Here is a 25,213-nt window from a genome sequence, read left to right as displayed (position 1 = left end):
ACACACACACACACATCAAAGGCGATATTCTGTTGCCCGTTCTGGGAGGGTGCATCAGGAAGTTCTGGTTCTCATTACCACAAGTTCTCCATCTGTTAAAACCCCTCCTGGAAGTTAGGCAGTGAGTTTGGTCACCTTTTAAACTCATTAAACTAAACTCTTGTGTTGCCTGGTGCAGCCTCTCAGTTTATCGGGAAACAAATATTAACCTGCAGAGTGTGCATCTGAGCTGCTATTCCCTCTGCTCAAGATTACCACGGTTATTCGAGTTAATTGCTGGAACATAGGCACCGATTGTAAAGTAGTAAATATCCCTAGATAGCCATCACAAGCCGCAGGTTTACAAGTCAAGCTATTCAATTGTTTTCCACACACCTGCCAACTACAGTCAAGCCCACTCTTTCCCACTCAAGCAAGCTGACACGTTTTTTTCCATTGCCAACCATTCAGGTATCTACCATAATGTGCAGAGAAAATGTCCTTGTAAATTGTCCCAGTGGAAACCCATCTGTCAAGGTCTACTATCTATTAGGTGATCAGTTTTAACTCTGGAATACATCTCCCAGCCTGTGCCATCTAATTGGGCTGTGATGACTTCCTCTCCCGGTTAACCCATTGCAAGCTGAGCAAGCCCTTCCCCAGCATTCATTGTAAGAGGGAGTTTAGAAGAATGAAGGGGGACCCCATTGAAACTTCCAGAATAGTGAAAAGCCTGGAGAGAGTGGATGTGGAGGGGATGTCATAGAGTTATAGAAACATAGAGTGATACAGTGTGGAAACAGGCCTTTCGGCCCAACTCGCCCACACTGACCAACAATGTCCCAGCTACCCAAGTCCCACTTGCCTGCGCTTGATCCATAACCCTCTAAACCTGTCCTATCCATGTATCTGTCCAACTGTTTCTTAAATGATGGGATAGTCCCAGCCTCAACTACCTCCTCTGGCAGCTTGTTCCATACACCCACCACCCTCTGTGTGAAAAAGTTACCCCTCGGATTCCTATTAATTCTTTTCTCCTTCAACTTGAACCTATATCCTATGCTCCTCAATTCCCCTACTCTGGGTAAAAGACTGTGCATCTACCCGATCTATTCCTCTCATGATCTTGTATACCTCTATAAAATCTTCCCTCATCCTCCTGCGCTCCATGGAATAGAGACTCAACCTCTCCCTATAGCTCACACCCTCTAGTCCTGGCAACATCCTCGTAAATCTTTTCTGAACCCTTTCAAGCTTGACAATATATTTCCTATAACATGGTGCCCAGAATTGAACACAATATTCTAAATGCAGTCTCACCAATATCTTATACAACTGCAACATGACCTCCCAACATCTAGACTCAATACTCTGACTGATGAAGGGCAAAGTGCCAAAAGCCTCTTTGACCACCTTATCTACCTGCGACTCAATCTTCAAGGAACCGTGCACTTGTACTCCTAGATCCCTCTGCTCTACAACACTACCCAGAGGCCTACCATTTACTGTGTAGGTCCTGCCCTTGTTCGACGTCCCAAAATGCAACACCACACACTTCTTTGTATTAAATTCCATCGACCATTCATCCGCCCACCTGGCCAATCGATCCAGATCCTGCTGCCATCGTTCACAACCATCTTCACTATCTGCAAAATCACTAGTGGGAGAGTCTAGCATCAGAGGGCACAGCCTCAGAATAAAAGGGCGTACCTTTAGAAAGGAGATGAGGAGGAATTTCTTTAGTCAAAAGGTGGTGAATCTGTGGAATTCATTGCCACAGACAGCTGTCGAGGCCAAGTCATTGGGTATTTTTAAGACGGAGATTGACAGATTCTTGATTAGTAAGTGTGTCAGGAGTTATAGGAAGAAGGCAGGAGAATGGGTCGAGAGAGAAAGATAGATCCGTCATGACTGAATGGCGGAGTAGACTCGGTGGGCTGAATGACCTAATTCTGCTCCTATGACTTATGAACTTATAAAAGACATTCGACTGCAGTTGTACAGTGGGACCACACACGGGTATGGCACATAGTTTAAGCCTCCTTACTTAAGGATTTACTTGTTGAGGTTGGTCCTGAGCAGCTGCACAATTCCTTGGCCAACGGTCAGATACAAGGCACACATACCGAAGCAAACGTCTACTGCTGCTGGAAGATCAACTCGCTCAAAGAGCCACTTTGCCCTGGCCGCAACTTATCAACCGTCCAGTGTAATGAGACATCTGTGAGTGAATGTTACAAATGGCACATTCAAGGCTACAAGGGTATGTGTCTCTCGAAAGCTTCACGGGTGTATTGCCAACAGAGGAGAAATGAGTGCATTGTAAATGATGCATTGTAAATTAACCTGACGGTAAAATGAACATGAATAGAGAGACATGCACTCATTCTGTAGTACTTCCAATATATATTTTTAATGAATGAGGTTTATTTTTGAACTAAATGAATTTAGTTGGTGTGCAGGCAAGTTCACCAAACTGATGTGTAGGAAGGAACTGCAGATGCTGGTTTACACCGAAGATAGACACAAAATGCTGGAGTAACTCAGTTGGACAGGCAGCATCTCTGTAGAGAAGGAATGGGTGACGTTTTGGGTCGAGACCCTTCTTCAGACTTCAGTCTCGACCCGTAACGTCAACCATTCCTTCTCTCCAGAGATGCTGCCTGTCCGGCTGAGTTGCTCCAGCATTTTGTGTCTATCTTCGGTGTAAACCAGCATCTGCAGTTCCTTCCTGATGCCTGGGAGAAGGCCGGGTGGGCCTGGTGGGTGTGGGTGTCTTGAGTCCGTGCCAGGAGACTTACCTTCAGGTGCTGCAGTTGCCGCCGCTCATCCTCCAGCTGCCGCTTCTTGTTCTCGATCTCCACCTGCCGCTTCCTCTTCTCCTGGAGACAAGGGATAGGAACCGATTAGCTCGCAACAGTCCCCAAGTAACTTTCCTTGCCCTTCCTCGTGATCTGCCCAGGCCACCTCTCCCCCAGCAAACTCAGAAGAAGGCTGGTGTATAGAATTGGTGTCCATTACTGTTGGAAGTTAACTTTGAAAGAAACATTAGCATGTTACTAAACGTTATAATATTTCAATAGATAGACAGCATTGTTCCGGGTGATCTTCTTGCCTAACAGGTCATGATCACATTGAATGGTGGGGCTGGCTCGAAGGGCCAAATGGCCTATTCCTGCACCTATTATCTATTGTCTATTGTCTATTGTCTAACCATTCCACTCCCCTTCCGCTCCTGCCCCAGTCGATTCTATTAACTACAAAGCACCTTCAGCACCTTTGTCCTTTAATGTCAGTGGAGAAGAAAGGGTATTTAATAGTTGCATGAGTTGGAAGTGCCTTTTATAACTAAGCACAGTACCGATGTTTGGTTATTGAGGTGCAGTGCAACATTCAGGGATCTGGTCATGCACAGTAGATCCATACAAATCCCATCACTGCCAGGGGCCTGGGTCATGAGGAAGGACCAGAGAAGGAACCAGGTGTCGTGGCTTAATGGTGGGTCAGCTTATGACCAAATGGCTCAGGAACTGTCCCAAAGCTGAATTGCCACTTTGTCTCTATGTCAGGTTCTGAAAGGGCACCCATACAATAATTAATTTTCTTGCTAAATGTAAATTAGGGACTGTTGAAAAGCCTTGCTCCAAGATTAATTCACTGTGAGCAGCTCTGTGACCAAGCGTCCAGGTTGGTCAAGAGGACGGAACTTAAAACCTCTTTTGGGGACGAGCTGGGCCAAGTATGGCGATGATGTCTCAGACCATTATCCTTGGGTCTCTGGAATTGATATCAAAAACAGCCACAAGGTAGATCTTTGCAACTATTAGCCTGGTGACTATTAGCGTGTTGGTCCCAGAAGAGGATCTACTATGATCCACTACAATCGTTCCACTCTTTTAAATCTCTATTCCAATTGAAAATCTACTAGGATCTCTATAATGCTGTAACACTATATTCTGCACTCTGGTGATTTTCACTTTACACTGCCTGATGTACTTGTGTGTGGCTTGATTGTACTCGTGTGTAGTACGATTTGGTTTGACCGGATAGCACACAAACAAAGCTTTTCACTGTAGGATCGTAAACGTGACAATAATAAACAATACAATACTATACAGTGCAACAAGTGACACTGGTGAGGGGATATCCTGTTGAAGTAACTGTGGTAAATTCCACCAAACTAAAGCTTGACAGGAGATCTCAGGACAGCAAGAAATAAAAATCTCCTCTGGAACTGAGGCTCGGTATCTCACCCACACAGTATGGGAGTGAATGGGAGAGGGCTGAGCCACAAGCCTGCAGCCAGTTCTGGTCTCTACTACAACAAGGTTACAGAGATGCTGGGAATTCTGTGGAGAGGTTTATAAGGATGATGACGGAAATGGCAAATTAGCTGCTGAATCAAAGCATCACCACTTTAGAACACGTTTTTCAAAAGGTGCAGGATTTTCTGAACTTGCACACTGCTCCGATAACTTTTTTTCTCTAATTGTTCTGCCATCTACCAAATAACATTCAGCCGAAAATCTTCAATTGAATCCAAATAGTAACTAAAGTAATGAAACAGTAGTTAGTTGACCCTAACTTGTTAGAGATATAAATGAGAATTCGCCAAGAATGAAATGGCATACATTGAGTCTTATGGAAGAGGAAAATGTGAATGATACACAACAGAAAGACACTGAGTTCTGGTGTAACTCAGGAGGTCAGGTAGCATCTCTGGAGAACATGGATAGGTGATGTTTTGGGTCAAGACCCTTCTTCAGACTGATTGTAGGCGGGGAGAAGAAAGCTGGAAAATGCCAAGAATTGCTTTCTGCTCATAAACAAAGACAAAAAAGAGTTAAACAAAAATGTTTCCATAGTTTAGCAATAGATAAGTCCGAGGAAACTCCAGCAACTACTGCACACAATCAGAGGAAACCAAGGTCTTACTTAGAACAACTAAAAGGTGAACAGGAAAGAGGTCTGTGGATGGAAATGGGAACAGACTTTTCAGCTGCATTCATCATGAGAGACTGACATGGATCATAAGTTGAACTTTAGAATAGATTCTTGACAATAGTGGAGATACTCTGTCTACTTTTCACACTTTGAATGTGATGTATAATTAACTTAATTGGGCTGTTGTGCCGAGTTTTTTGTTGCTATTAAAACAAATGCAGAAATTGTGTCAGGCTGAGTGAATCCTTAAAGGAGATTTAGGTGTTTGTTGGCCCAAATGAGAGCCACTTCAGGGTCTTAGAAGGAATGAGACAAGCCTGCATGAACCCTTGATTGTGTTATCACCGGTCTGTTCCCTTAAACTGATGGGATACAAGGTTTCATGTTACAGGAAAATCGGCAAGACAGAGACGAGGAAACACAATTTGCATGTCAATTAGCATGAATTCAACAGCAACTGAGATCCTCATGGGGTAGAGATTCCCCGCATGGACACATGTAGAGAAGAACTGATCAGGACACTTTACTTTTTTTTTGAAGCAGTTGCTATTTCAGATCAGAGACTAAATTTGAGTCATGCCAACTAAACCTCGAATTCAGCAAACTCTGGCGCCCTTTCAACCAGCTGGCCTGAACTAATGCACCTCCTAACAGATGCTCACCATCTATTTACACGGCCTTGTATCCCCCACTCTTGCCACGTGTACTTTAACTTAATAGCTTTTATACTTAATACTATGAAGTATGCTGCATGCCTTCTTTACCACTCCATTTGTTTCACCAATTTCAGGCAGCTATGAACTTGAACCCCAAGATCCCTCTGTACATCAATGCGTCTAAGAATCTGCCATTTACTGTACACTTTCCTCTTACATTTGACCTGTCAGTGTTCAACACCTCATATCACCCCGGATTAAACTCCACGTGCCATTTCGCTGCCCACCATTAACAACTGATCTATGTTCTGCTCTACCCTTTAACGAGCGTCTTCATCATTCACAGCTCCACCAGGTTTAGGTAGCTAATATCCTCAGGTCTCATACACCTGCCCCTGGGCCACCCACTCAAGCTCACAGCTCACAGCTCACCCTCCGGCAGGAAGGGAACCGTGGAGGGCATGCACACCGGGGGACACCCCGAACCACCAGCGTCAACGGGACCCGTGCCGCCGAGAGCAAGAGGGGGGAACCTGTGAGCGAGGTGGAGCTTTGAGAGCGAGGTGGACCGTCGACACCAATGGGGGGGCCTGGCGGTGAGGGGGGGGGGGGGGGAGGAAGGAGGGATGGAGGCTACTACCACTTGTGGCAACAAGCAGTAGATAGAACAGTTGGGAGAACTTTTGTAACTTTGTCGGTGCCAGACAGGTGGCGACCCGTGTGCACTGCCTAGGTGAGATCTGCTGGATGATTTTACCGGGTTGTATGCATTTTCCTGTACCTAGGTATGTGACAATAAAGTGTCATTGAATCTTTGAAGGTGCGTTCAAGAGAGAGCTAGATAGAGCTCTTAAGGATAGCGGAGTCGGGGGGTATGGGGAGAAAGCAGGAACGGGGTACTGATTGAGAATGATCAGCCATGATCACATTGAATGGTGGTGCTGGCTCGAAGGGCCGAATGGCCTACTCCTGCACCTATTGTCTATTGAGAGGGGGAGGTGGTTTGGGGTGTGGTGGGGGCGTGCATGGGTACGGGTGGGAAAGGGTGGGGTTGGTACATTGCACAGCCTGTAGCTGTCTGCACTCTATCACCATCAGCAGATGGACATCCTACAAGGCAGTAGGCCACTGCTCTCCCACTCTGCTCCCTGGAATAAAGTACCTTAGACCTGCTCAATAATTGACCCACTGCTGAGCAAAGCAGTGAGAGATAGCATCAGGAAGCCTAAAGTCGTGCCTCCCCCCACCCTGCACTCACAGCCAGCTTATTATTTCATTGCTTATTATGTACACAAATACAGTATAATTGTATGGGGTGACCTTCCACTCTTACCGATTACTTTTCTTGGGCACAGGCACACAAATGGGATGGAGGACATGGTGCCAGAAACAAAGTAATTGTGTTGAGTGGGGTTATCAGTCATGCTAATGTTTGCCAGTGGAGAGATTGCTTGGCCGTAACCTTGATTAACGCTGATCAGGAATGCTGACTCACTGAACCACTGCTGCAGGAAGGCCTGTCTCTGTTTCCCTGAGTGCCATGAGCAGTTCGCACCTAAAGGCAATAATATCCTCCCCTGTGCCCTCCCCAGGTCGGCTACAAACTTCCCATAGTGCTGTGACCAGAACTTTACACACTATTCCAGCTGCAATTTCTTATAAGCTAATGTTTTATGAAGCTGTACTGTAAGCTTCCTGATCCCATAGTTTAAGGCCCAACAAATGAAGGCAGGTTCCCTCATATGGAGTTTTCATCACCTTATCTACCTACCTGTGAGGCCACCTTCAGGGATCCTTGCACTTGTACACTGAGCCACCCCCCCCCCCCCCCTTCTCTTTGTACACTGAGTCCCCCTGCCCCTTGTACACTGTGATCCCCCTGCTCCATGTACACTGAGATCCCCCTGCTCCGTGTACACTGAGGTCCCCTTGCTCCTTGTACACTGTGATCCCCCTGCACCGTGTACACTGAGGTCCCCTTGCTCCATGTACACTGAGGCCCCCCTGTCCCTTGTACACAGAGATCCCCCAGCTCCGTGTACACTGAGGTCCCTATGCGCCTTATACACTGAGATTGAGTTTGAGTTTAGTTTATTGTCATGTGTACCAAGGTATGGTGAAAAGCTTTAGTTGCGTGCTAACCAGTCACTGGAAAAACAATACATGATTACAATCGAGTTATTCACATCGTACTGATACACGATAAAGGGAGTAGAGATTTAAAAGCGTGGTGCGATTGTAATGCGCGATTGCAGATCCACCTCTGTGACTAGCACATAAAGAGTCGCCTGGGTTGGGCACCATCTTGGATTTATACACTGAGGTCCCTATGCTCCTTGTACTCAGAGATCCCTCCGCTCCTTGTGCACTGAGGTCTCCCCGCTCCTTGTGCACTGAGGTCCCTCTGCTCCTCAATACTCCCTCAGGCCTGACCATTCATTTGTTGCATCTTGGGGAGAACACACCTGCCACAGAGGCAGAACAATGAGGATTTGTTCATACTATCCCTGAAACAATAGGCTTGATCTAAGAGGAGAGATTGTACAGATGGGGCTGATCTCTTTGTCTGGAGAGTTGAGTGAAAGTTAATCCTGCATTTTAAACTCTAAAAGGACTCAGCAGAGTGAGTCCTGAAGGGCGGCTTCCTCTGGCTGGAGTCTTTGGCCAGACTTAGTCTGGAGAGGAATGTATTCACTCAGACGGTTGTGAATCTTGGCAATGTTCTATGGCAGGGAGCAGTGGGTGTCCATTTCTGGAGTCCACCCAAGCCTGAGAACAATAGGTCTTTGAGTTCTGTGAAAAAACAAATCAGGGGATTGGGCTGAATGTGAACCTGAGCTCAAGAATTAACCCTGATCTGTGGAAAGAGAAACAGAGCAAAGGTTTCGGGGTGAAGACGCTTTGCAAGAACTGGGAAGCAGAGAAAGCAAGTTGGTTTTAGTTGCAAAGAGGACTGGAGGAGGGATGGATAAGATGGCCTCTGACCAGGTGGGGTGTATCACCATGACAACGACGGCCTCATCCTATCAGGGATATATATCTTCCCTTTCTCCTCTCCATCTCTTCCCCACCCTCTTGCAATTTAAATCTAACTTGTTTTCTCACTTTTCCAGTTCCTATGAAGTATTTCTACTTGAAATGTCCCCTTTGTTTCTCTCTTCACGGATGTTGCCTGACTTGCATTTCATTTTCTTTAGATTCTAGCACTTGTCATTTTATTTACTGATTTTGCCCTGATCCCATTGAATGACAGAGCAGGCAAGAGGGAGTAATCACCTACTTAGTTTAGTTCAGTTTAGTTTAGAGATACACAGGCCCTTCTGCCCACCGAGTCCACGCTGACTAGCGATCCCTGTACATTAACACTATCCTGCATACACTAGGGATCATTTTACATTAATACCAAGCCAATTAACCTACAGACCTGTCTTTGGAGTGTGGGAGGAAACCGATCTTGGAGAAAACACATGGTCATGGGAGAACGTACAAACTCTGTACAGACAGTACCCAAAGTCGGGATCGAACCCGGCTCTCTGGCACTGTAAGCACTGTAAGGTAGCAACTCTGCTGCTGCGCCACCGTACTGCCCAATAATTAATTTGTTTTTATTAGCTCACAGGATTGACAAGGGCAGCATTTATTGCCTGTCACAAACTGCCCATGAGGGGGCAGTGCCCAACTATTCTTTCCTGGCTGTTTGACCTGCGACAGTGGACCTGGCAATGCCCAGCTCGGGGGAGGAGTGGGTATCAGGCTTTCGGGATGTGGGCACCTTCCTCAGAGCCCGCAGCCATTGTCTGTTGTTTAGGCACGGGAAGGCAGTGATTGGTGACTTCAGACAAGTCAGACTCAACTGCCTTGATGTGGGACTGGAGTCACAGAAGAGGAAAGATTGAATGATGATCGACAGTGCAGGTCCATAAAGGGTGAGTCATAGAACATGGACGTAGGACAGTACAGCGCAGGAACAGGCCCTTCACCCCACAATGTCCATGCCTGCCCCGCTGGGTGACGGGAGGGGGGGGGGGCTCAAACGTGTGGAGTACTTGCGGCTGAGCAAACCCCCGCTCAGCCGGAAGTACTCGTCGGACCCAGGCACCGTAATCCTTCCCGGGAGCCGGACCCGCACAACATGAGCCACATTTCCTCCACACCCTTCACCTCCCTCCGAGGCGCAGGGAGGCGTGTCCTATAGGGCTCCCCCTCCACACCCTGCGCTTCCTTGCCCTGGTCCACCGTCCGGACACTAAGTGGCGGTCGGTGTTGCCTTACGGTCGCGAGGGGTCCCCCGGTGGGGGTCCCCCTATGCAGGGATTCTGCCCCTCTCCATTAGGGACCTGGGGTGGAGGGTACTGCCCCCAGTGGTCCCCTGCAACCTGTTTCTCGCTCGGTTCACAGACTCGCCAGCCGCCTGCCACTTCAGCGGGCTGGAAGAGTGCGTGTACCAGGTGTACATGGAGTGTGTGAGTCTGTGTACCACGTGTATATGGAGTGCGTGAGTCTGTACCACATGTACATAGAGTGTGTGAGTCTGTATACCATGTGTACATAGAGTGTGTGAGTCTGTGTACCACGTGTACATGGAGTGTGTGAGTCTGTGTACCACGCATGCATGGAGTATGTGAGTCTGTGTACCACATGTATATGGAGTGTGTGAGTCTGTGTACCACGTGTACATGGAGTATGTGAGTCTGTGTACCACATGTATATGGAGTGTGTGAGTCTGTGTACCATGTGTACATGGAGTGTGTGAGTCTGTGTACCACGTGTATATGGAGTGTGTGAGTCTGTGTACCACGTGTATATGGAGTGTGTGAGTCTGTGTACCACGTGTATATGGAGTGTGTGAGGTTGCAGCCCCTGTTCCAATATCTAAAGGGGCTACTCCTTGCCTTTTGGCTGCACTTCTCACCCATAATCCTCATCTTTGGACACCCTGTGCGTAGGGGAGAGGGCAGGGCCGAGGATGTCCTGGTTGGGTTGCTCCTGGGCCTGGCCAAGCTGGCCATCCGCAACTCACGGCGCCAGGCGGAAGAGGGCTCTGCTCGAGCCAGCTGCCTACCCGTTTTCCGGGGTTACATACGCGCCCCGGTGGTGTTGGAGAGGGATTACGCGCTGTCCACGGGTATCCTGGGGGATTTGCGGGACTGTTGGGCACGGCGGGGATTGGATGCATCCTAGACTGGGATTGTAATATAGTTGTATAATAGTTTCATTTGGTACATTTGTTTGTATTGTATTCTGGTGGTGGTTTCTGTTTTGTTTTATTGCATTGTAAATATTGTTTTAAAATAATTGAATACATTATTTGATTTAGAAAAACGACAAAAAAACAATGTAAATGTCGAACATGACGTCAATATAAACTGCACGCTTTAAATCCTATATTATTCAAATCCCTGTCTATTCAGGTGTCTGCCTAAATGCCTGGGTTCCTGGAACTGTGAGGCAGTGGCACTACCTGCTGCGCCACTCTGCCGTGCTTATTGTTACAATCACAGAGTTTATGAATTAGGTATAATTTTGCATTGAATCCCCACTTTCAATTCCCCCCCCCTCCCCCCCCGACACAGGATGCCAGAGGCTCTCTGGTTCTGGTCTATCTTGGAGAACGTTACTGGATTAGAAATCTGAGAGCCAGTCAGCGTTCCTTGGAAGCAAAATGAAATCACTTTTTCTTTTCTCGTAAAGCGATTAGGTGTGAATTAATGATGCAAAATATCTTTTCCTTTCTGCAGTCAGCCAGTGGAAGCCAACAGCAACCAATTGATGTTCCGAGTTCCACGATAAGATTTATGTGACCGGAATTCACTGAAAGAATCCCACAAGAGACACAAACAATGAGCAGCCGAGAGGATTTCCTCTGCAGCCTTTTCTTGGAAGCGTCTGACCGAGCTGCTGTCTGTGAACAGCTTTCTACCGTCGGCCACGGTCCTCACCAGCAAGTCTTTTCATTACATTTGCAATTTAAATTGTTCTTGCAATTTAAACTTTACTCAGTTGAGCTAGTGTGCTGGCAACCTGGGGATTTAAGAGGGTATTGCAACGATGATGGTGCTTCTTAAATAATTTGCTGGATGTAAAGTGCTGTTCCAGGTCCTGGGGCCGTGACGAGACATGTTGGTTCTCTGATTCTCACTGAGGTTCACCAACGCTGCCACTAGATCTTTGCCTATTCGGCATAGGGGCATTACCTCAGTGGCCATGGAACCCAGCTTGGCAAGGCCCTCCCTCCGGCTCCACCGGCCTCTGTTCACCGGCACAGTTCATGGGGTCATGGACTGGAGTGCCTGCCTCCCACAAGGAGTTGAGGCAATCTACGGTGCCCAGGCCAAGATCAAAGCAGCTTTAATGGTTAATGATTTCCAACATTGTCCTGGCAGTGTCATTGGATCAGTTGGCGTTTTATATCATTATTTAGTCAAGGAATTATAAAGAATCGAAACAAGCTCCTTGCCTACTTGTCCATGCCAACTAGGGTGCTTATCTGAGCTAGTCCCATTCGCTTCTATTTGACACATATTCCTCTAAACCATTCCTATCCACATATCTCTCCAAATGTCTATTAAACATTGTATTTGTACCTTCCCTTATCGCTGCCTCTGGCAGTTCCTATCATTAACCTACCAACCTCTGTGTGAAAAACTTGTTGTTCAAATCCCCTTTAAACCTTTCCCCTCTCATCTTAAACCTAGTTTTAGGCACTTCTATCCTGGGGAAAATAATGGAACTATCTGAGATATCTCTTCTCATGATTTTATAATTTTTTTCTGGTCACCCCTTGTTCTGGGGAAAACAGCCCCAGTCTATACTGCCTCCGCTTATAACTCAAGCCCTCCAGTCCTGGAAACATCCTTGTGAATCTTTTCTGCACCATCTCCAGATTATAGAATCAAGAGAGTTTAATTGTTCATTCGCAATGGTAATGGAACAAAGAATGGCAACCAGAACTGCATACAATGCTCCAAGTGGGGTCACACCAACGTCTTGTTCAGCTCTTACATGCCTATCCAACACTTGTGCTCAACCCTCAACCATTTGCATTTCCCATAGGGTTGCCAACTGTCCTGTATTAGCCAGGACATCCCGTATTTTGGGCTAAATTGGTTTGTCCTGTACGGGCCGCTGTAGGCCCATGGGCCGCTATAGGCCGAGACTGTGTAGGTGGATGGAGTGTGTTCGGGGAGCGGGGCCGAGTGTGCTCGCCTAACAGGTTGCATAGCAACTTGCCTCCTGGCCCGCCATTCGTGGAACAGGGGCACGTGGCCGCTGGCTGGGTGAGGTCACGTGGGGCGCGGGGCGGTGACGTCACCTTGTCCCATATTTGGGAGTGAGATAGTTGACACCCCTAATTTCCCACCACCTTTGTCTAACTGTGTCGCTACTTTTAGGGAACTATATGTACTTGCACCCCGAGGTCTCTCTATTCAACAACACTTTCCAAGGAGCTGTGTATGTCTTGCACTGGTTTATCTTTCCAAATTGCTTCACTTCGCACATGTCTGCGATACTTTCCATCCGCCATTTTTTGGCCACGTTTTGGCCAGTTCCCTGCAAGAAGTTGTTCCACATGCCTCTGTTTTAGCTGCTCTCCCCCTCCCCCTCAGTCTTGAAAGTCCATCCCCTCATTTGAGTTTTTCCCATGAGTGGAAAAGTGAATCTTGTACTAAATGTTGTCCCCTTTACAGATCATTGATCTGTACATTATAGAAGGAGTAATTGTAATCATGTACATTATTTTCTTTGATTGGATAGCATGCAACATAAAGCTCTTCAGTACCTTGGTACATGTGACAATAATAAACTAAACTAAACTAAACTTGAATACTAGAGCACTCAGTATTCAGTCGCTGAGTGATTGGGGCAGGATGTGGGGTAAAAGGTGACCCAAGCATTAAAAGCACAGGATGGATGTAAAAGCAGGCCTTTGCTGGTGGGTCATGTACCCACCACCTCCACCTGTCGCACCCAGGTAACGTCATTTCATCCCAGTCATAACATTTTTATTATCAATTACCTGTAATTCATGAATCATGTTTTTGCGTGTTGTATGAGTCAATGTGCCTATGATGCTGCTGTGAGCAAGATTTTCATTGCACTTGTACCTCACTGTAGACTCTTTAGACTTTACTGACACAGTGTGGAAACAGGCCCTTCAGCCCGCTGAGTCCGCGCTGACCAGCGATCACACCAGCACGATCCTACACACGAGTGACAATTTTACAAATCACAGAAGCCAATTAACCTACAAACCTGCAGGTCTTTGGAATCTTGGAGGTAACTGCAGCACCCAGAGAAAACCCACGCCGTCCCAGGGAGAACGTACAAACTCCGTACAGATTGTACCTGTAGTCAGGATCAAACCCAGGTCTCTGTAAGGCAGCCACTCTACCACTGTGCCAATGTGATGCCCCGTGCACTTCTGCATGTGAGAATAAACTCAACTTGACTTGACATGGCTTGAATAGTTTTCGCGATGAGGGATTACAGTAACTTGGAGAGATTGGAGAAGCTGGATCAGTCTCCTCGGAAAAGGCAAAGAGGAAATTTGGTCGCGGTGTTTAAATCATGAAAGGTTTAAACAAAGGAAATCAATAGGAAACTAATGGATGATGGCTTGATATAGTAGCGAAAGGCCACAAATTGAAGATGTTTGGCCAAGGGAACCAGCGTTCGATGGGAAACACTCCGTTACACAATGAGTCGTTGGGATTCGGAATGCATTGCCTGATATTGTGATTGATAAAAATTCAATGGTAGCTTTCAGAAGGAAGTTGCATAAACCTCAAGGAAAAAAATAGCCTTGGAGTGGTATTAACTGGATTGCTGTGATAGATTCAAATGGAGCGACTGTGCCAACTCTCTGCAGCTTCTCAGCAGTTGCGCTGAGCTTTGGGCACTGAACCAGCTTCACATAGTATCCTGCACAAGTTCCGTGCTTCCACCATCATTTCAAGGAAAAGGAGTGGCTTCAAGACAAAGAGGTAAGTTTCAGGTAGTTTACATTGTTCAAGCTAACTGAAGCACACTTATCCGTTAACTAACCATATAACCATATAACCATATAACAACTACAGCACGGAAACAGGCCCGTTCGGCCCTACCAGTCCACGCCGACCATTCTCCCTGACCTAGTCTCATCTACCTGCACTCAGACCATAACCCTCCAATCCCCTCCTATCCATATACCTATCCAATTTACTCTTAAATAATAAAATCGAGCCTGCCTCCACCACTTCCACCGGAAGCCCATTCCATACAGCCACCACCCTCTGAGTAAAGAAGTTACCCCTCATGTTACCCCTAAACTTTTGTCCCTCAATTCTGAAGCTATGTCCCCTTGTTGGAATCTTCCCCACTCTCAAAGGGAAAAGCCTACCCACGTCAACTCTGTCCGTCCCTCTCAAAATTTAAAAAACCTCTATCAAGTCCCCCCTCAACCTTCTACGCTCCAAAGAATAAAGACCCAACCTGCTCAACCTCTCTCTGTAGCTTAAGTGCTGAAACCCAGGCAACATTCTAGTAAATCTCCTCTGTACCCTCTCCATTTTGTCGACATCCTTCCTATAATTTGGCGACCAGAACTGCACACCATACTCCAGATTCGGCCTCACCAATGCCCTGTACAATTTTAACATTACATCCCAACTTCTATACTCGATGCTCTGATTTATAAAGGCAAGCATACCAAACGCCTTCTTCACCACCCTATCCACATGAGATTCCACCTTCAGGGAACAATGCACAGTTATTCCCAGATCCCTCTGTTCCACTGCATTCCTCAATTCCCTACCATTTACCCTGTACGTCCTATTTTGATTTGTCCTATCAAAATGCAGCACCTCACACTTATCAGCATTAAACTCCATCTGCCATCTTTCAGCCCACCCTTCCAAAAGGCCCAAGTCTCTCTGTAGACTTTGAAACTCTACTTCATTATTAACTACACCACCTATCTTAGTATCATCGGCATATTTACTAATCCAATTTGCCACACCATCATCCAGATCATTAATGTAAATGACAAACAACAGTGGACCCAACACAGATCCTTGGGGTACTCCACTAGACACTGGCCTCCAACCTGACATACAATTGTCAACCATTACCCTCTGGTATCTCCCATTCAGCCATTGTTGAATCCATCTTGCAACCTCACTATTAATACCCAATGATTTAACCTTCTTAATCAACCTTCCATGTGGAACCTTGTCAAATGCCTTACTGAAGTCCATATAGACAACATCCACAGCCTTACCCTTATCAATTTCCCTGGTAACCTCTTCAAAAAATTCAAGAAGATTAGTCAAACATGACCTTCCAGGCACAAATCCATGTTGACTGTTTCTAATCAGGCCTTGTTTATCCAAATAATTATATATAGTGTCCCTAAGTATCTTTTCCATTAATTTTCCCACCACAGACGTCAAACTAACATTATTTAAATAAGTTTAATTGTTTATCTGAAGACGGGTCTCGACCCAAAACGCCACCTATTCCTTTTCTCCAGAGATGCTGCCTGAATTGCACCAGCATTTTGTGTCTATCTTCAGTGTAAACCAGCATCTACAGTTCCTTTCCACACATTCATTATTTATAATTTGTTCTTCTGCATCGAATCTCTGAACAGCTTTTACATTTGGTTAACAATTGCAAATTTTAATTTTTTTAAATGTATTAATTTTCAGTGGTATTGTATTATTTATCAATCTGTTAACAAGGGCACCCTTGTCAGACTGCTATTTATTGACTCAATAATGTTATCTGCCATCAACATCATAATCATAACCAAACCCATCTCCAAACCCCTGGACCAAGGACTCAGCACCATCTTTGCAACTGGATCCTTGGCTTCCTGACCCATCGACCACAATCAGTAAGAATATGTCAACCATTCCCCACTGTACTTCACAATTTCAGTGCCCCAAAAGGCAGTGTTCTGAGCTCCTCACTGTACAATCCCTCTACACTCACAACCGGCCAAAGACTGCTCTAAACACCAATTACAAGCTCATAGATAACATCACTGGATCTCAAACAATGATAAAACAATAGAAACAGGAAGGCGACAGAAAGCCTGTTATCGTGGTGTGAAGACCACAACCTCTCCCTCAATGTCACCAAAATGAAGGAAGCGGTCATCGACTTTCGAAGCCGGGTAGAGTCTGTATCAATGGTGGTGAAATGGAGATGGACGAGAGCATGAGGTTCTTTGGTATAAATATCATCTACAATTTGTCCTCATCCAACCACATAAATGCCAGGGGCAAGAAAGCACACCGGCACCTCAACTTCCTCAGAAGGCTCAGGAAATTCAACATGTCTTCAATAGCCCTTACCAATTTCTACAGATGCACCATAGAGAGCATTGTATCCAGATCCACACACCAACCAACCTCCCCTCCCCTCCCCATTGAATCCATCCATACTTCAAGCTGCCATGGAAAGCAGCCAACATAAACAAGCACCACTCACACCCCAGTCATTCTCTCCTCTCCCCTCTCCCGTCTGACAGAAGACACAAAAGCATGTATGACCAGATTCAAGAACAGCTTCTTCCACAATGTTATCAGACTTTTGAACAGACCTCTCATAAGCTAAGACTGTATTCACCGATCTTCCAACCTACCTTGTTGTGCCCATTGCCTTTTTCCCCCCCTGCACTTTCTCTGCATCTGTGACACTATATTCTGCACTCTGTTTACTTTCTCTTTTGCACTACCTGGTGTACTGATGTATGGTACGATTTACCTGGATAGCCTTCATATCAAAGTATTTCGTTATCTCTTGGTGCAGCTGATAATATTAAACCAAAACCAATATCATATGATTTCCGAGACATTCTTACGTACTCTTTAAGCATTTTAAACCTTTGTGATCCGAGCGCAAAGTTGGAGAGCTGCTGTAGTTTTTCTGGGCCTGGGCTTCAAGATGACAGCAGCAGTATCCTACCACTGATTGAGACTTCTTCCACCAGTTAAGTGTGGGTTGGCACAGTGTCAGGTGGGATGAAGTTTATTGAAGGGCAGATGTGCCACACTGAATCATCCCCAGTGAGATTTAACGTCAGCCAAATGCAGGAAGCACATGTGGTGGAGGATTAACAGACTGAGACCAGGGGAGGAAGGAGGGGGGGGGGGGGGGGGGGGCAGTAAAAGGAGATTAGTTTAGACACAAGGAACTGTGGATGCTGGTTTACAAAAAAAACCACAAAGTGCTGGAGTAACTCAGCTGGTCAGGCAGCATCTCTGGAAGCCATGGATAGGTGACATTTTGTGTTGGAATCCTTCTTCAGACTGATTAAAGTGGGGAGGGGTGGGGGGGGAGAGAGAGCTGGAAAAGAGATGGGCAGGAAGACAGGACAAGGCCTGGCGAGTGATAGGTGGATACAGGTGAGGGGGATTTGATTGACAAATGGGTGTAGTAAATGACAAAGGCCAGAGGAAAAAAGGAGACAAAGGGCTGTAAGATAAGGAGAGAAGATCAGTGAAATATGAAGCCAGCAGAAGTGATCTAGGTAGAAGAGAAGGGGGGGGGGGGGGGGGGGGGGGGCGGGGAGAAAGAGAAAGGGGGGAGAATGATAGTGGGAGAAATGGGTGCACACCTAGTTGGAGCATAGGGAAGCGAGGGGTGAAAATGTAGGATTAGTGTAAACAGGCGTTTGATGGTCATTGTACGCTTGGTGTTCTGATGGATCTGTTGTTGTGCGCTGTGACTCCAAGATACTATGATCTTTTACACATCTGTCTATTAGTACATACAAAATGTGTAGGAAGGAACTGCAGATGCTGGTTTACACCGAAGATAGGCACAAAATGCTGGAGAAACTCAGTGGGCCAGGCAGTATCTCCGGAGAGAAGGAATGGGTGAAGTTTCGTCTGAAGAAGGGTCTCGACCCGAAATGTCACCCATTCCTTCCCTCCAGAGATGCTGCCTGTCCCGCTGAGTTACTCTAGCATTTCTGCCTATCGTGCAAGTCAGGAGAATTAAACCAACTGCTGGAAGGTTGCGCAAGGGTCTTGATCCACGAGATCTAGCAGTGCCAGACGCAGGGTCTGGAAGGCTGGAAGGTTATTGAAGGGTTGCTCTGAAGAAGGCTGGTTTCAAATCCCAACATCTCGATAATTAACCCACCAACAACGGGCAGCCAACTTGCTACAGGCTTGGACACTGCACTCATCCCACGGCCACTGACTTCCTTCATGGGACTGGTGCATCTTGCTCTGTCACAGATCATAAAGGAAAACATCTTTGTCCAATAAACAAGTAGACAAGGAACAGGACATTCACATTACACCAGCTAACAAATGGCTAATCAGCCTTCATTGTTTGAATTCCTGCACTTTTGACTCCAAGAAACCTTGTGAAAGATGTGAATAATAATAACAGGCATTCATACTGTTTTCCATGGCAAGAAACCAAATCCAGAAACATCTGCAAAGAATATGCACACAAGCAGGAAAGATGTAAAGGCTTTGGACAGGGTGCAGGGGAGGTTTACCAGAACGGTGCCTGGATTAGAGGGTTTCAGGTAAAGGGAGAGGTTGGATAGACTTGGATCGTTTTCTCTGGAACGTCGGAGTTTGAGTGGAGACTTGGTAGAAGTATATAAAATGATGAGAGGCATAGATAGGGTAGACAGTCAAGACCCTTTCTCCAATGCTAGAGGGCGTAGCTACAAGGTGAGAGGGGAAAATTTTAATGTAATGCGCAGATCAAGTTTTTTACACAGAGGATCGTGGGGGCCTGGAACGCATTGCCAGGGGTGGTGGTGGAGGGAGATACGATAGTGCCGTTTAAAAGGCTTTTAGACAGATACATGGAAGTGCAGGGAATAGAGGGATATGGACCATGTTCAGGCAGGTGAGATCACTTTAACTTGGATCATGTTTGGCACAAACATAGTGGTTCGAAGGGACTGTTCCTGTGCTGTACTGCCCTTTGTTTTATGTTCTAAGACTTTGTGTACCAAGCTCCTGCGTTTTTTAAGATGTAGAATACATTTCGTTGAAAATGTGTGTTAATGGCTGTGCTGCCCCACTCCAGCTGCCGACTTCATGGCTGTAAACCACCTCACAGTCATCCTCAATTTACAAGCTTAATCCCCAGACTCCTCCACATGCAAGAGATTAATCATCCAATGTCTCTATCGCTAGAACAACTGTTTCATACTCAGCAAAGTGTGGTTCTGTCCCAACATAAATGTTATTTTTATGTTGTCATTATTTTGAATTTGTTTGGAGACAGGGTACGGGAACCATGGCTTTGGGGGTGGGGGTGGGGGGGGGGCAGAAATAGGAACAATGGAGCCAAATCGTTTTGGATTTAAAAAAAAAAATTGTTTAGAGATACAGAGAGGAAACAGGCCCTTCGGCCCACCGTGTCCGTGCCGCCCAGCGATCCCCGCACATTAACACTATCCTACACACACTAGGGACAATTTTTACATTTACCCAGTCAATTAACCTACATACCTGTACGTCTTTGGAGTGTGGGAGGAAACCGAAGATCTTGGAGAAAACCCACGCAGGTCACGGGGAGAACGTACAAACTCCGTACAGACGGCGCCCGTAGTCAGGAGTGAGTCTCCGGCGCTGCATTCGCTGTAAGGCAGCAACTCTACCGCTGTGCCACCGTGCCGCCCAGGGCGGAGGGAACCATGCAGAAGGGGAAGGGGACGTGATGGGGTCGGGTGGGGGGGGGGGAGGGAGGGAGCGAGGTCACCCTTCATAAATCCGCTGTAAAAGGCAATGTTGCGTCGGCTGCAATGTTCAGTGGAGGTCTATTGCCCGGGAGGGAATTGGTTGGAGTTATACATGTACCTGTTCTCATGTCCTTTGTTAGATTAATCTTCAACTCCCAGGCTGAGAGTTAAAACAAAATATCGGAAACAAAGAATCTAAGAGCTGAATCATAGTGCTCGTGAGTCCTGTGCTCCGCTGGTTCAGTTTCTGCTTTGATCTACTGGTTACATTAGTCAATCTGGTCATCTGTTTTGAATCTCTATTTTTACTCACTGTTTTTGCACATAGGGAATGGAATATAAATGAGCACTGTGACCTTTAAGTCTATACAGCCAGAACTCCACAGTCCATGCCAGGAGATCCACAGTCCTGAGGTAACAGGTGTTGGAGAAGAAGCTGCTGAGTCAGATTCAGCATCACTGGCAGTGAAAAATGGACAAGAGTGGAGCAACCAAAGTTACACACAGGGGCCCCACAGGGGACGTTCCTCTCTCCCTTCCTGTTCACCACCTACACCTCGGACTTCAGATATAACTCGGACTCCTGCCACCTGCAGAAGTTTTCAGATGACTCTGCAATTGTGGGCTGCATCAGTGAGGGGAGGGAAGCTGAATACAGAGGTGTCGTCAATGACTTTGTTGAGTGGTGTGGGCTGAATCACCGGCAGCTCAACACCAACAAGACTAAGGAGTTAATGGTGGACTTTAGGAGGAGAGGAACACCCCTGTCCCCTGTCTCCATCACTGGTGTGGATGTGCAGTTTACCAGGGAGTACAAATACCCTGGAGTGTACCCGGACGGTAAACTGGACTGGTCCAGGAACGCTGAGGCCCTGTACAAGAAGGGACAGAGCCGACTGTATTTTTTGATAAGGCTCCGCTCCTTCAATGTCTGCAGTAAGATGCTGCAGATGTTCTACCAATCGGTGGTAGCCAGTGCCATCTTCTTCGCTGCCGTGTGCTGGGGCAGCAGGGCGAAGGCCGCAGACACCAATAGGATCAACAAATTAATCAGGAAGGCTGGCTCCGTCCTGGGGGCAGTGTTGGATTCATGGGAGGTGGTCTTGGAGGGGCGGATGCTCCTCAAACTGCGGAGTATCCTGGACAATACGGCTCACCCCCTCCATGACACACTGGTCAACCTGAGGAGCACCTTCAGCAACAGACTGGTTCCACCAAGATGCAGGACAGAACGCCACAGGAGATCCTTCTTCCCTGTGGCTATCAAACAGTACAATTCCTCCCCATTCTGTCGTGGGGTAGACTGACTCCCCTCCCCCCCCACCCCCTCCCCCCCACCCCTCCCCCCCCCCCCCCCCCCCCCCCCCACCCCAATCTTTGCACATCCCCAGCCCTTTCCACTCGTCACTTTAATTTCATGTTTCATGTATTTTGTGTTTTATGACTGTTGGCAGATCAATTTCCCTCCTGGGATAAATAAAGATCTATCGTATCGTATAGTGTATTCCAATTTCCATTACCTCCTTGAAAAGCTTCAAATCCCCTTGTCCTTTTCCCCTTGTCCTTTTCCCCTTGTCCTTTTCCTGTCGTTGTCTGCGTTACGTACGTTGGGTGTAAATATGGAAGAAGTATGTTGGACTCACGAGCACTGCACTGGACTCACGAGCACTACGATTCAGCTCTTAGATTCTTTGTTTCCGATATTTTGTTTTGACTCTCAGCCTGGGAATTGAAGATAAATCTGACAAAGGACGTGAGAACAGGCACATGCATAACTCCAAACATTTCCCTCCTGGGCACTAAACCTCCACTGAACAATGAAAGGAACATTGCAGCAGATGCAACAATGCCTTTTGCAGCAAATTTATGACGGGCCAGTGGAAACTGTAGAATCAGGAACGATTACAATGTTTAAAAGTCATTTAGACAGGAAAGGTGCAGTGAGATCAGGGCCAAATATAGGGGAATGGGAGTAGCTCCGGTTGGAAACGTGGTTAGCATTGACGAGTTGGGCAGAAGGGCCTGTTTCCATGCAATATGACCCTTTAAATAATATCAGAAAGCATTTATTTAAAACTCACTGGTTCAATATAAATTACTTTAAAACTGAATATTAATTGAAATGTTGAAAATCATTGATCATTTTTCAGCCAGGTCAGTGATTCTTTTCAAATGATTGGGGCCTTGCTAGATGTAAGAAAGAGCCGAGATACGAGGTTTGAGGTTGACCACAGACTCAGTGCTGTAGCAGAGGGGGAGGTCAGATAAGCTGGCATCTGATCTCCGGCACGTTCCTGTCTCTTGCACCACAATGCCCAGGTAAGAGAGTCAGGGGCACATTGACCCAAGGTAGGAGGTGGTTCTCCATGGACCCGCCAACCCAAGAGAAGCCCAGTGCAGGGCTTTGTGTAGCTGGAGCAACTGGTTTCAGTACTCTATCCCGTGCTAGACTGTGCCTTTGTATTCACAGAGGGCATCTTAATAGTCTCATCGATCGAGCAAGAACAGAACTGCCCCATCAGCACAAAATATTATGTAATAGCTGCTTCGCCACAATACATCTGCTGCAAAACAAAGCAGGGAATTTAAACCTTTAATATCTGAAAGTTTGCGTCTCTGAAAATGTATTAATTTAATTGTGAAGGTGCGGGGAGTAATTAGAGTGATGGTTTGTCCCAATCACGGGCGTGTTGGTTCATGGAGACTGCACGGAATGAGCGATTGGCAATTCACCGATGGGGAGGACTGTGGACCGTGGCTGGAGGAGAGAATGGGCTCAGGCTCGGCCCCCATCCAAAGGGACGAAACAAGGAGCAGAGTGCCCAGTCGAGACTTTTCACCCCGGAGCCAAGCCGTCCAGTCAGTAAGTTGACCTGTGTCCCTCTGCTCTTTCTCAGACAAGGGACAGTCACCCGGCACCCAAGGTCACTCGAAGGTGCACCGATTCGGGAGCTTGGCTGCCCTGCCAAGCGACAGAGTATTTCCAGCATTTTCACTCACTGCTGTCGAGATGTATCTCTCTGGGCCTGGCAGATACCTTGGCCTTACAAGTCCCACAGGCTTCTACAGTGAAGGAGAGTGGGGATTCTAGATTTTCGGACGACATCTCTTTCGCCGAATGTAGCAAGATTCCCGTGAGGCGTTTAAATGGAAAGATTAGGATGTTAAATTTAGACTCACCGTGATCACTTGGAGCTTCTCCTGCTGAAACAATGTCTCGGACATCCTAAGGAAGAAAAAAAAATACTTGGTAAGAGAAAAACAAAAACAATAAGAGTTCTTCTGCTGAAAGAAATGTTAATACACTCTATCCGAAATCAATGAACAGTGAAAGTTTCAAGAACCTGTTCTGGTCTAGCCTCATAATGTCTGCTTGTGGAAGGTTCAGCTGCAAAGTGCAGTCTAACCCGGTAACGATGTTTGGAGATGCTGTTCAGTAATGTCTCACAGTACCATAATTCCCTGAACAGAACAAGAGTCTCAAATATAAGCCGCACATTTGGAACAGGGATGAATGGCTCCGTCAATCAAGTACCAGAAATGTACACTGCAAGAGGCCTCGGACAGCAAATGTCAGGTTCATGCAGATCTTTATTTCAGCACACCAAGCCTCACTGAAAGGGTTTTTTAATTTGTACTGCCTTCATGAGACCTGTAATTTATCTTTCACAAGCTTACAGCTCATTCCCCTTGAGGATTCCTGTAATTCCTCTTCCAATATTCCTTGAGGCGATTGCTTTTGCGATCTTGCCCAGTAAGGAACCACCTCGCTCCTGGTTCTTTTGGCAATGGATTTGTGTCCTTTGGTTACTGATCCTTCTGCCATAATGTGCCTTTTTTCCCTGTAGACGCCACAAGTACACAGTACACTAATCGGTTGCATCATGGCCTGGTTCAGAAATTCGCACGTTCGTGAATGAAAGAGGCTGGGGAGAATGGTGGCCATTACCCGGTCCATCGTGGGTATCGATCGACCTGCTCACGAGTGAAGGGATCTGTTGGATGTGCTGCCTCAAAAAGGTGGCTAATATATCAAAGGCCCACACCACCCTGGCCACACACTCATCTCTCTGCTACCATCAGAAGGCTGAGAGCCAATACCTCCAGGTTCAAGAACAGCTTCAATAATCAAACATCAATAATCGGCGAGGTAGTGCAGCGGTAGTGCTGCTGCCTTACAGCACCAGAGACCTGGGTTCGATCCTGACTACGGGTGCTGTCTGTAAGGAGCTTGTTCGTTCTCCTTAGAGTGGAGAATGCACAAACTCCTTACAGATAGCACCCGTGGTGACCTGCGTGGGTTTTCCCGGGAGCTCTGGTTTCCTCCCGCACTCCAAAGACGTACAGGGTTGTAGCTTAACTGGCTTGGTAACATTGTAAATTGTCCCTAGTGTGCGTAGGATAGTGTTAATGTGCGGGGATCGCTGGTCGACGGGCCAAAGAGTCTGTTTTTGTGCTGCATCTCCAAACTAAACTAAACGAATCAGGTTCTTGAACCATCCTGCACAACCCTAACTAATTTACAATCCTGCCTCAACCACGTCAACACTACTGAACACTGCGGACTTTACATTGCTGTGGTCGTTCCACGTACTTTGGCGTTTTACACTTTCTTGGTCTAGTTTAATTAGAATAACTGATCATTTATATTTTATTTATAGTTATAGTCTCATGGACCTGTAAAGTTGCAGCAAGTGTTATTGTTATGGTTCATATCTGGAGTAAATGACAAATAAGCACTCTTGACTTGAATCTTGAGTATCAAAGCTCTTCATGAGTTTGAGCAATAGTATCAATATAATTTTAAGTGGAGCGATATTGGTTGATTTTAATTTGAGGCAATAATCTGCTGCAGACTCCTGTGTCTTGATTTTAATTTGATGATTGCAATGAGAAATTTCTGATGCATTGATAGGTACCGTTCGGTCAC

At 46.5% G+C, this 25,213-nt stretch overlaps 1 protein-coding gene across 1 annotated transcript in view; it reads right to left on the bottom strand.

Annotated features, from left to right (window-relative positions):
• palm1a (paralemmin 1a) overlaps positions 1 to 25,213 on the bottom strand; it is a 138,847-nt gene that overhangs the window by 60,383 nt on the left and 53,251 nt on the right. The window contains exons 2-3 of the mRNA XM_078424161.1: positions 23,464 to 23,509; positions 2,781 to 2,861 (exon numbers count right to left, since the gene is read on the bottom strand). Coding sequence (XP_078280287.1) covers positions 2,781 to 2,861; positions 23,464 to 23,509 — 127 coding nt within the window. The remainder of the gene's footprint in view (positions 1 to 2,780; positions 2,862 to 23,463; positions 23,510 to 25,213) is intronic.

This window comes from Rhinoraja longicauda, chromosome 28, assembly GCF_053455715.1.
Source record: "Rhinoraja longicauda isolate Sanriku21f chromosome 28, sRhiLon1.1, whole genome shotgun sequence".
In the NCBI taxonomy this organism is placed as follows: Eukaryota; Metazoa; Chordata; class Chondrichthyes; order Rajiformes; family Arhynchobatidae; genus Rhinoraja; species Rhinoraja longicauda.
The sequence above is the reverse complement of the archived record's forward strand: the minus strand, read 5'-3'. Positions and strand labels throughout refer to the sequence as shown.